At 33.6% G+C, this 12,427-nt stretch overlaps 2 protein-coding genes across 2 annotated transcripts in view; one reads left to right on the top strand and one right to left on the bottom strand.

Moving 5' to 3' along the window:
- Positions 1 to 103: 103 nt before the first annotated feature.
- On the bottom strand, positions 104 to 8,494 carry LOC132741393 (dolichyl-diphosphooligosaccharide--protein glycosyltransferase subunit 1-like; the record flags this gene model as incomplete). The annotated part of the gene is given in 10 exon segments (XM_060729543.1): positions 104 to 237; positions 638 to 883; positions 1,185 to 1,304; positions 1,798 to 1,936; positions 2,644 to 2,743; positions 3,058 to 3,250; positions 3,720 to 3,923; positions 4,170 to 4,479; positions 7,587 to 7,654; positions 8,145 to 8,494. Coding segments are annotated over 10 exon segments (1,769 nt in total), but the record flags the coding sequence as incomplete, so codon positions are not given.
- A 161-nt stretch (positions 8,495 to 8,655) lies between these two features.
- LOC132741392 (importin-9-like) overlaps positions 8,656 to 12,427 on the top strand; it is a 44,134-nt gene continuing 40,362 nt past the window's right edge. Inside the window, exon 1 of the mRNA XM_060729542.1 lies at positions 8,656 to 8,832. Within this exon, the coding sequence (XP_060585525.1) occupies positions 8,694 to 8,832 (139 nt within the window). The 5' untranslated portion in view covers positions 8,656 to 8,693. The remainder of the gene's footprint in view (positions 8,833 to 12,427) is intronic.

Genomic DNA, 12,427 nt, shown 5'->3' with positions numbered 1-12,427 from the left:
TACACTTTAACGAAACAAATAAAACAATGAATGTTGCATTCCAATTCCATTATTGTAAACTAGATGAAAAAGTTCATCCATTTTTTATACAGTTCGCCACGTTTTTTCTGTTATAGACTTTTCATTGTCAAGGTACTGCTGTTTACTGAACTTGTTCGCCACAAGTTTCTCGGCATATGTGATCTGCAGACTGATTTGCTCTTTGTACTGATGGTCCAATCGATTCAGCTCAGCAACCTGTAACAGCAGGACAATTCTACATTAACTTTTGGGGTAATCACTTACTTTTTATCACAGATTTAAGTAAATTAAAAATTTATCACACTTAACCTACAATCCTCAAGATTTTTACAGATACTTAACCCTCACACTTCTGGTTGACACAGAATATCCACATGTTTGGTGCAAACTAACTAAGATCATCCAGCACATCTATGCCATTTGATCAGGGTCTGCACAGCTTGCAATTAAGTCAGTACTTTTTTAAAAAGATTTTATCATACTTGTAATTTACTCAATTTCATGTAGTTTCCTTGTTTAATTATCCAAAATAAGTAAAGGATATGAAAACAAAAATTAGTACATTATAACTTTGAAATCAAATTATCATTATAAAAGTAGTGTAAATCTTTCCAACCTTTTCACCAAGATCCGAGCCCTCAGATTTCAGTTGACCTTGTAGGTTCTGTATTTGACTAGTAAGTTGCTTATAGTCGCCATCTATTTTCTTCCTCTGAGACATAAAGTTACTATGGTCCTTCCCAGCCTTGAACTTGTCGATTGCATCATCATAGCTCTGATAGAGGGCGCTACGCTTGTCCTGGGCACTCTGCACTTCCTCCACTAGACTAGCAACTCGCATTTTACTCTCCTTAGCCTCGTCCTGGAAAACAAATGTCAAAACTGTTTTCTTTACATTGTAGCAACCTCGATTTCTACAAATAATTCATTTTACACAGGTCACTTAACAAATGTCTTTCCTAATCATTTCAGAAATTTAATCCTATGCTGTTTAAAAATTGTCACTATAAAAACCTATGTTTTCTCTTTGCCTTTTCACATTCTCTAATGGAAACAGAATCAAAACAGTAGTTAAGACATGGCTTCCAAGTATTTTCTCTGCCACTTAAATACTATGATAAATACTCTTTTCTTAATGTAAATATTTATCTAATGATATATACCTTGGTGATAGAGAAGTCCATTCTGACATAAATGATAACAAGACAGAACAAGAGATAGAATGCACCAACAACCAGCAATGGCTCCTGTAGCAAACGTAATTTCTGGAAGTTGTAGTGAAGCTAAAAAAAAAACAATTGAAGTGATGGATTATGTCTTGAATATCTTATTATATTTAAATGTTTATGAAATTCTGAAATATACTTGAAATTCTTTTTCCTTAATGTGCACAAAATTGGATGTTGTTTTTTTAAACTATTTTTCTTAACCATTGAATTCTATATTTGATACGCAATACAGAATGTTAATTGTGAAAATTAGCCAAACTTTGGTGCCGATACATGTATTAATACATTATGAAAATGCCCAACACCATGGACCAACAAAAATTTCCTACGATAATTCATTTTCACAAGTTGTTCAAACCAAATCAGATCTTTATGACAAGAAAGTTAGGTCAAAATATCAGGCATTTTTTTCTTACATTCTTATTTTATTCATTTCATAGTAAATCATTTTGCTTGCATATATTATAAACTTTTATTTTGCTATCCAACTGAAAGCAGAAGGTATATGACGGACCATTTTTGAACAAAACAATATTTTGTTTTATACCTCAAAGTCCTGGATATGTTCTTCCACTAGATTGTTTTTGTAGGCAACAATGACTGGTCGACCAACAGTATCAAGGTAAGTATAGTGCAAACCATTATCTCCCTTCTGTACACTAAAAGGAGTCTTCAACTCCATCTTTCTGTATTAACAAACATCAAAATGTTGCTTAAAGGAGTAGCAATTAATTACAGAAGATTTTTACCAAGCTATTTGTAAAATCTAAACCAACAGTTCATGCAAAGTTACTTTCAGTAGCCGTATTTTTTGCTAGAGACACTTCATGGTGCACATACATTATAATAATGTCCTTTGTTTGTTTGTTTGATTCATTTTACGCCTGATCCCAACAGTATTTCAGTCATATAGGCGGGTAGTTTCCTAACCATCGTTCCTGGAGAGTAACAGCAGTACTAAACTACCTTCCTCCACGCTAAACTACCAAAGCATCTCCCGGGGATCGAACCCACGCCAGAGAGGTAACTGGATTAGAAGTCATCGACTCTAACCACTCGACCACGGAGGCATGTCCTTTGTGATATTCTCCGTAAGCCAAAGGGGCCAGAGAAATGCTTGCTACTGAAGAATTATTGCCAATTACTTTGCCTAAGTATAATTATGCCAACCAGATATTTCTACCTTTGTTCAGCTGATGTAAAACATAGGGAAATTTACTGACATTATTAAATAAAACCTGTAAAATTTTACAACCAAGTGCAAGTTGGTTGTTCCAATGTGATTGTATAATATTTCTGGAATTGTGATAGGAGGGACATATGGGGGTCTACCTTCAGCAAGAAAAATTTGTTACTTTTACACTAAGTGAAAAGATAAAAAAGTTTCACTTACGAGGCTCCTTCAGGCAGGATAATTTTGAATGTGATCTGGTCAATAACAACATCATCATAGATATGATCCACAAATCTCATCTTTAAAGCATAGTTGTCCCCTGTAATTCAAATCATTACATTGATAAAAAACATGTCAAATATATTACATTTGTAGAGCAAGACCTATATTAGCTGAATGATCAAAATTTATCAAACTTTGATTCAAACTCAATAAATGGAACAATGATAACTGATAATGCCCTTTCTTGTAAGCTTAATCAACTAAAACATGTTTAATTTGTAGGCTTCTTTAGGTAAATTTTGACAATGTTCAAACAAGTCAAGATTTTTTTTTAGTTTTTAGTTCAAACAGTAAAGAACCTCCCAGTTCATAAAAATGATTGACATAATATTCAACAATAATATTTCTTACCACTGTTGAAAAGATACTGATAGCTTGGAACATTGTATCCAATAGTGTATTTGGTCTTCCAACCACCGAAGAGTGGGAATCTTGGACGAAGCTCAACTTCTACCATATCTTCCATTTCTCTCATTGCACTCGTGGAAATGTTTCCTATCTCGTCACGGTAATAAACATCTCTGGCTGCAGCTGGCAAGATTGTCTAAATAAACAAACAAAATACATTCACACAATTACCCTATAAACTTTCAAAATGAAAGAAAAACTTTCAAAATGTGATTTCACCCTCGGAAGCTCAACATTAGAAATATCAAGAAGTCAAAATTACTCTACTTTGTACATACACATAAAATAACATTAGATAATGTTATATTTCAAACACCAGCTAAAATTTCTTAGATCAATATAACTTGAATATATGATTTAATAATAATAAATTGACCCCCTCCTTCCCTTTGCGCCCCCCAAATAACATAAAAACCTTCTAAACACTCCAAATGTTGTACCTTAAGTAATGATAACAATAACCTAATTATTTAAATTGAAAAACATCTGTTTAATTAATTAGTTTTTACCAATGATATAAATTGCTAGAAAAACTACTACCCCCAAACCCTACATTGGTCATACTCTGATCAAAGATATGATTCCTGGTCTATTAATTAATTTACCTTGAATGATTTAACAGATGCTCCTTCAGCCTGTCTCTGGTAGTCATATCTGGAGAATGGACCTTTCAATTCTGCCCCTGAGTGTCTGATCTCGATGTGTTCCTCCACAGCAATGTTACCCCAGTGTGATACCTCAATGACACGTTCCATGCTGGTGATGGTCAAGAATGGTGTGTTGTTTTCAGAATGTACTCTCAATTCAGCCTGCAACATTTCAAATTATACTCAACATATAGACAAACCAAATGCCTCATTAAATGAAGTTGTTACTTATTTACATATGACTTTGACGTGCAAATGTTAAGTAAGCCGCTGAAAGCAAGTTTCTAAGCTCCATCCCTTTAAAAGGCAATTTCCTTTGAACAATTAATTTAAGTAGTTATTAATATACGCAGTTAACATTGCAACATCTTACTACATCTATATCAAAATTAAGCATTTAGTATGTACCTCAGAAAATGCTTCTTTGTTTTCATATGGCCCGTAAGTGATGGTACTTTCACTCTGAGAAACTGGTTTTGTTTTGGTGTATGATTCAATAGTACTTGACGCTGTTGTCACAGTTGTTGTTTGGGTTTTGACTTTGTAAGGCAGGAAAACATACAAATTCCCAGTGAACACCACATACTGTTTCTCGGCCTGTGTCACTTGACGTGGGAATGGGGTCAATGCATGGGCGTAAACAGAATTGACGTTGACTGTAATGGACTTTCCAGTTTCCAAAGCTTTTGGGAAGTTGACTCTCCAAAATTGTTTGTCACTGTAATGATAAAAACGGTTTTAAATACATTACATCAAACACAACCAAATAAAAATTTTTTGACAATCTTTACATGTGACATTCTGTTTCAATAATACCCTTTTATATTATGAACATCCTAGTTAACAACAGTCTGATACAAAAGTGCATCAAATTTTTTTACAGAGCTTCAAAATCTACACTCCGCTCTTAAACTAAGGAACAATGTCCTAGACCACTGAGTAAACAATCAATTTCCTGACCCAGTTCATTCGAGGTTGTTAAGGAGTTGGGTGTGCACTCAAGCAAATCATAATTTATGATGCTGTATGATTTTTTTCAAGTCAGTAAGGCCTAAAAAAAAAATGTTTTGTTTGGGTCACCCTACCGCCGACCCTACCGTTTTTTTCGTGTCAAAAAAAAAAAAAAAAAAAAAAAAAAAAAAAAAAAAAAAAATCCATGAAAATACTGTATTATTGAGGTACTCAATGAGCAGTGTGAAGGGCAATTCAGGCGAAAATTTCGCTGTGTATATTTCCATTTCGCTCTCCCAATTGATCAAAGAGAAGTCAACATCGCCGATAAAATCTTAATTCCCAAAGAGTAATTACTTGCCGATGTAAAGAGCAGAGATTGTATCCGCCCATATGACGACTGCTAATTATCATTATCCAATCAGAGCATCGCTATATACTACCCTTCTACCTGTATGCAAAGCGATAGACCGCCTACTCTAAACAGTAAATAATGAGAGCATCGGCCCGAAACGGGTATATTTTGCTAGTTTAATACGGGATTTGGCGATAATTATAGATTAATTTTTTTCCGATCATCTAAACACGTGCAAATCTTCCCTAATTGATATACACGCGGTGTTTAACCGAATTAAAGGCGATGTGTAATGGGTTTTTCACGGCTATCACAAAACTGTTAAGTCAATTAAAAATAATTAATTTCATTTGGATGATTTCAGTCCGTTAACATCAATTAAAAATTGTTATGTCGCTCACGTCATGGCTTGGGGTGAAATGCCCAAACCTAGCAGTAAAAAAAAGTTACTGATTCTGATACACCTAATACACGCGAAAATTTAAGAAAGCCAATTCGTAAAAATCTTATGATTGGTATGTTGTAGACAGTGAGAGTGTTTTGCATTGTTATCTTTGTAGAAATGCCAAATTTGACACAGCTTGTACGCACGTGTGCACGACATCCTAAAACTACGAATCATGATCGGCATGCGACATATCGGTCGTATATCATGTGCTCATGTATATAACAACAAAATTTGTCAGGAAAGAAGTGTTCTTATTGTTTCAATATATATATTTGTTTTAATGTCATAAATATGACGCTCAGATTAAGATTTATTAATATTGTAAATTTCAAAAAGCATTATTTATAAAGATATTACCGAGTTTAACATTTCATGAAAATAAAGGGAGGTAATTAGAAATTTATTTTCTATAATTTCTCAGTCGAATTTTTCAATAAGAAATGAATGTATATAATTTTAGTGATCAAATATAATGTGCACAAATGTTTGCAGTACATATTTTACATATTCTTCGATATTTGAAAATTGTTTTATAAGCATAATCATATGCACATAAATATGACATTACAACATAGAAGATCATAAAAAAAATTCTGTAAAAAGAACAGGATAGACAGATTTTATTAATCATTATCCAATGTAACTTTATCTGGAAAGTAAAAATATAAAGTTAATTTATTCATCATAGTTTTCTTACACATTATTATCAAAAATATAAGAGAAAGCTTATAAATAGCTGATAAATAGATTGTGTTTCTATTCTAGTGAAAGGATGTATAGCCATGCATGTTAATGCATACACATTGGGATGTTTCCCGTCTGCCGATTTTTCACGAGGAAGTCACTTCTCCCTAAAATTTCCCCCCAGGATGAGCCCTGGGTACGGTACAGGTTTTATCGCCGCTCTTAGTTACAAAATGGCGGATCACATCGTCAATATTTGTAAAACGGCGTGTGATCTTCACCAGAAGAACGCTGAGAGTTTAAGATTGTTACACCTGAAATGTCTTTTGAAAACATAGAAGGGATGTATTTGTGCCACCCGGGAGGGATGTCAGAAATTTCCATATCTAAATTTCAATACACTGGTGAAAAAAAAAAAAAAAAAAAAAAAAAAATCCGACCTACCCTACCTATTCCTTGAGAGCATGTTACCCTAACAAAACAATTTTTTTTTTTAGGCCTAACTATGTTGGTAATAAATTAGAGACAATTTTGGTTTTAAATTGGTTTCAACACAAATTCCAAAAGGAAGGCATCACCAGATGTGCCCCCATTTAACAAAAACAGAAAGGTGCAATGCATCATATATTTCTGCCATGGCTAGGATTTGAAAATATACAAAAGAAGTAACAATGGTTCACTCTTTACAACTTGGCCAAGAATTGACATTTGATGCAGTTATCAGAGGTTGTACTTGAATTATGATTCTATGAACAGGTCTAGGATTTCATGATATTTATGGACAGTCTGTAAATTTTAGGACAATCCATAATTTTATAGACTTTTTTATCTGTAAATTTACAGACAATAAATAAGAAAATAGTAGAAGTGGCATTAAAATTCAAAACCGCAGGTTAAAGTGAATAAGTATATGTATTATTTCATTAAATGTATCACTATGGTAAGATTCAGAACAATTTGATGATTTTCAATTTTCACTTTTAACAAAAATTTCAAAATCATCATACAATGATGAAACTCACTCTATTACCTTTGTAAATATGAACAATCAATAAGACAACTTGTTTTAAGCTGCGGATTTTAGTGTAAAACTAAAAACAGCGAATTCCACATTGAATCTGTAAATTTATGGATTTAAAAATCTTTAAATTTCTAGAGTCTCTATTAATTTACAGACAGTCCATAAATATCATGAAATCCTAGACCTGATGAAGGTGGGTGAGCACTCAACCATTACAAAAAGACTGAATCATAGATAATCTAACAATATTAAAACTGATTTTGTACTATGTCACAGCAACAAGCCAACAACACAATAAAAAGCTTGTCCATGTCTGTGCCCATGTTCTAGAATACCTATCTTGGGATGTCAGAGCTGAAACTTTACCTTTGGCCAGATACTGTGGTTTGTGCAACTGTAAGGGGAGTTGGCTTCTCATCACCATCACCTTTAATCTACAAAACAAATGAAGTTTTTTAGTAAGACTGCAGTTTTTAAATTATACAATCATTTCATTTCCTGCATGCACTAAGTTTAATTGTCAGCAGTGAAACATTTTTCTCTAATATAAAGAATTCAGATTTTAAAAATTGTACAGAAATGGTCAACACCCACTGATTTAGTTCTGGCTTCCAAAACTTTATAAGCCGCTTTTTAACATTTTTGTTTTTCATCAGATGCGGCATTAAAACAGTTCACGTCATGTCATATATATAAACGGGTACGCTGAAGACCTTAAGCTACCACTGATTTTACAATACAGTACTGCTCACAGTTTTCTATTGGCGTCACTTTCGAGGAGCTGTCAAGGTCCCCCATACATGTAGTTTGACATATGTTCTAAGGGATGAAATAATGGATAAACAAAGACAAAGGTGAATGCATCCTCAGTTCCTTGTAAGATAAACAGTAGGCCTAATAAACTAGATCGTCTCCATTACTTACTGATGCTCCAAAGTATGACAGGTAATTCTTGAGAGAATTGTCAACTGGCACTAAAAAGTACCCTGCGGATGACTTTCCTCCGTTTTCAATGGTAACAGTTGTAACAATCTTGACAAGATGGGTTGCAGTATCAATTTTTCTGTCTGCTTCGGATACAGTCAGATCATTGTTAATAGCATCTTGCCTCGCAATTGCAATATTGCAAACAACTGACAAAACAATGAAAATAAAAACAAAGCGTTTTATTTTCATCATATTTACGTGCCTGATGAGGATTCAGACGGATAATTCAACAAACTTTCAATAATGTAGCCGGTATCTCCCGGAAGTTGTTGTCAAATCCGGAAATTATGTGTCATGTAAAGATAGTATAATAAATTCGTATAAATATATCTATTGATAAAAATAAATGAATACTCATATGTGGTTTAAAAAAAGAAATTAATGATATCACATTAAAGAGCTATTACAGTACCAAAGGAAAGAAAATTAAAATTGAAAAATTCGAAACAAATATGTAAACATTTCCCGCGTAATTATCTGTCAAAGATGGCGGGAGTCACGTTGCCGGGACATAACCAGACATTGAAAGAAGCTTTAATTGAAAGCCTTACAGCCATTCTTTCCCCTGACCACAAAACTAGAATCAATGGTGAAGAACAAGTGAAAGCGTTAGAAGTTACCGAAGGTAACTGTTGACATAGTGACAGAATTTTATAAAGATAAACTCGAGAGTTACCCCACCCATTATCCAATAATAAGGAGGTGTTTGAAAGCCCTATTTGTAGACACAAGACCTATACAAACACCGTTTTAAAACTAATAAGCGTGTATGCATGTTAAGGGTGTGGATTTTTTCCACTTGCCTGTGGAGAAGTGTTATTCTAATCTAAAGTTTTTACTTGACAACAGGTAAAGTTTACTTGCCCAAATAAGTGAAAAACAGGAGGTATAGGGTAAAGGATCGCAAATACGGACAGATGACAATTTCGGACACCAAACTGTATAAATCTAATATCTTATAACTAATACGCCATAGGATTAAATTAAATAACCTACTTTTACTTTGAATACAAATATATATCCTTATCTACAATGTGAATTATTATGTATTCTTTAATCCTAATCAAGCAGGCCCGCTGGGTTCTTTCCCTTTTCGTTACCGAGTCGGAAAGTTTAAAACCGCGAAAATTCAAACAAGAATCACGGTGAGTATATTTCTCAACGATTATCCATAAAACAATTATTCACTGTCTTATTTGTCCTTGACATATGACATACTTTGTCTTTAAATGTAGAAATTGTCGAAGATATGTGCAAATATACTTTAAAATCCCTAAAAATAAGAAAAATAAAGTGTCCGAATTTCCCCGATCACTACTTATGGGCAGCATTTAATTTCGAACCAGAACATTTTTAATTTCGGACATGTTTTGAACATTTGAAATATGTCCTCGTATATTAAGGTTGGTTGCTATTTAACCACATTTATTAAGCATAGCTTTCGGTTTCAGATCTTTGAGATGGCTAGAAAATCTAAAAACATCTATAAAAAATACGACGACAATTTGATTAAAGCAGCAATAGATGTCATAAAATCTGGTCAAATGTCATTGCGTAAAGCGTCACAACATTATGGGATACCAAAATCAACATTAAGTGACAGATTAACAGGGAAGGTTGCCTCTGATGCTAAATCTGGTCGTCCTCCTACAGTGCCATTAGATGTGGAAGCAGACATAGTTGGACGTGTGACAACGGCAGCTGGGTGTGGTTTTGGCATAACAAGGCGAGATTTTTTGATAAAAACAGGCCGATTATGCCAAAAAATGGGTCTCAAAACTCCATTCAAAAATGGAATACCAGGCAAAGGTTATTTCCAAGGTCTTAAGAGAAGACATCCATCTATTGTAATCCGTAAGCCAGAGAAGTTCAGGGATAAAAACTAACCATTTAAGCTTGGTGGCCACCTGGGCCACTGACTGTAAAATTTTGGTGGCCCAGTAAATATATTAGTGGACCAACAAATTATGAACAGAAAAAGGGCTAGCACTGGCAAATTTTTTTTAGCCAATTTTTTGGCAACGAAAATTGCGTGCCTGTATTTTTTTTCAAATAAGGCAAAATGGTACAGCATGAGGTATTTAGAAAAACATAAACTATAATGTCCACTTTTTTTTTTGGTACCTACATTTTTTATCACATTAACACATCAAACTTATAAAATTTACAGTCAATAATTTATAAAAGCTTCCAGCTCAGTAGCTATGACATTTGCCTGGTTAAGTCAGTGGCATGACAGTAACAGCAGAAACACATTCCAATGTGCTGCTTCAGCTTGCTTGGTTAATGAAAAGAGATTGGCTTGAAGACTTTCTGTATCTGAAATAATACAGAAGAAACAAGTTTGAAAGTAAGAAGAGTGAAGAAAATGATATTGAAAAATTCTAAACTAAAGAAAATTCAGGAATATAATCACATGTACTACTGTCATTATAAGTGTACAGGAATCAGTATAAGTTAGGCATTTTCTGTTTGTATGTTACTTAATGTTACAAAACTTAAATTTGATTTTAAGTCAAATCAAGGTCAATCTTTTTTTCCAAGGAATTCTCTGTAAAGCCAAATGTCAAATAAATTTCTTGTAAAGGCATAATTAGGTTAGAATAAAATGGCAATCAGCCCCCATTCCCCCCCCCCCCCCCCCCCCCCCGAAGAAAAAAATCAATAAAAAAAACAACGCATTACTCTTAGACCGTGTCTACACCTATTCAAGTTTCTTACATGTCGCATTTAGATAAGCTAAATAAATGGCCTTTCAACATTTTTTCAGGCACAATTTTTACTGAAATGTCTCATTAAGATAGCCCAGGATTTATACCTTTGTCTTTGCAAAACTATCATGTTTCTGTAAAATATGTGAAAAAAAGCGGGAAAATGATGCAATTAGCTATAACAGAATGGAGTTAATGAAAATTTGTCATTCTTTTTTAAAATTGAAAATATGTGACAACAAATTATTTTGATGCAAATTCTTTATTTGAGGAAAGTTATCACTTTAATGAACAAGATCATTTTAAATCCATTTTGACTTTACTTGAAAAAGAGCTCTTTTTTTATTTTTTTACAGTGTAAATTATTTTTATTTATTTATTTTTTTTTTTTTTTGCTCTTCTGTGTATCAGTGTATTGGTTTGTTCCTTTGACCAAGACATTGTAATCATTTAATGAAATTCAAAGGGTATGTACACTGAATCAACAACAAAAAGTCAGAAAATAATAAAAATAACAGCACTATCAAACCTCCAGGCACATGTTTTGTGTCAAACCGGTGTTATCAGTGTCTTGACAGCAAAAAACTTGTAGAAAAATAGAACGTGTTCTAACTTTCTTGCAAGGAATTATCTTCTTGGATGTCACATTATTTCTCTTTAAAACTCATTCAAGTAGGGTGTCTACACTATCCAATACAAGAGAATATGATACTTGAATTCAAGACTTGGAAAGGTGTAGACGGGCTCTAATTAACCAATATTTTCTTTTGATCTGTTATCAACAACGATAAGATTTACTGAATGCAAACTTACCGTCAACAGGTCAAGTTGTCAACTGCAGAACATAATTTGTCGCTATTTCATACCCAAACTTCTGATTTGATTAGCGATAATCTTGAGTAATCTTGGGATGCCGCTACTTATTGTTTCATATTAAATATTTAGACCCGATTTTCCAATGCATATTCAACAAACTGCCAGGTATGTTCACTACAATAAGTGTCATATTTATCAGCTGATGTAAACAAACGGCGAGGGTCAGTGTATTAGACTGTGTTACTTTTCATATCGATATTTAATACAGAAGGGGAGGTAAAAATATAAACCAGTCAATGACCCACAAGAAGTAGACTGTGTCGCTGTGTTTTGAGATAAGAAGCGGTAAAGCGGAAATTGAAAATGGAAAACCAGATGTGTACTTTTCCATTATTAAAATAGCAAATGCTAAATTTAGACTGGAGATTCCAAAAGTAATACTTTTTGGAAGTTTGAGCCAATCGTGATTTTCTTGAGCAAATTTAATAATTTTGTAGCCAATTTGCTCCTTTGAATTTTCACATGAGTTGATTTAATGGCGGATATTAATTTAATCTACGGCCGATTTTTTTGGTCGCCGGCTGGACGACTATTTTGAAATTTTTGGTGGCCCAATAACAAATTAAGTCGCCGTGGGCGACTGGGCGACCGCTAATTTTCAGCCCTGGAAGTTGGGTACATCTCGAGCCAGGT

This window comes from Ruditapes philippinarum, unplaced genomic scaffold (genome assembly GCF_026571515.1).
Source record: "Ruditapes philippinarum isolate M1 unplaced genomic scaffold, ASM2657151v2 ctg4127_1_1_1_1, whole genome shotgun sequence".
Taxonomy (NCBI): Eukaryota; Metazoa; Mollusca; class Bivalvia; order Venerida; family Veneridae; genus Ruditapes; species Ruditapes philippinarum.
This window is presented reverse-complemented; position numbering and strand designations above follow the sequence as displayed.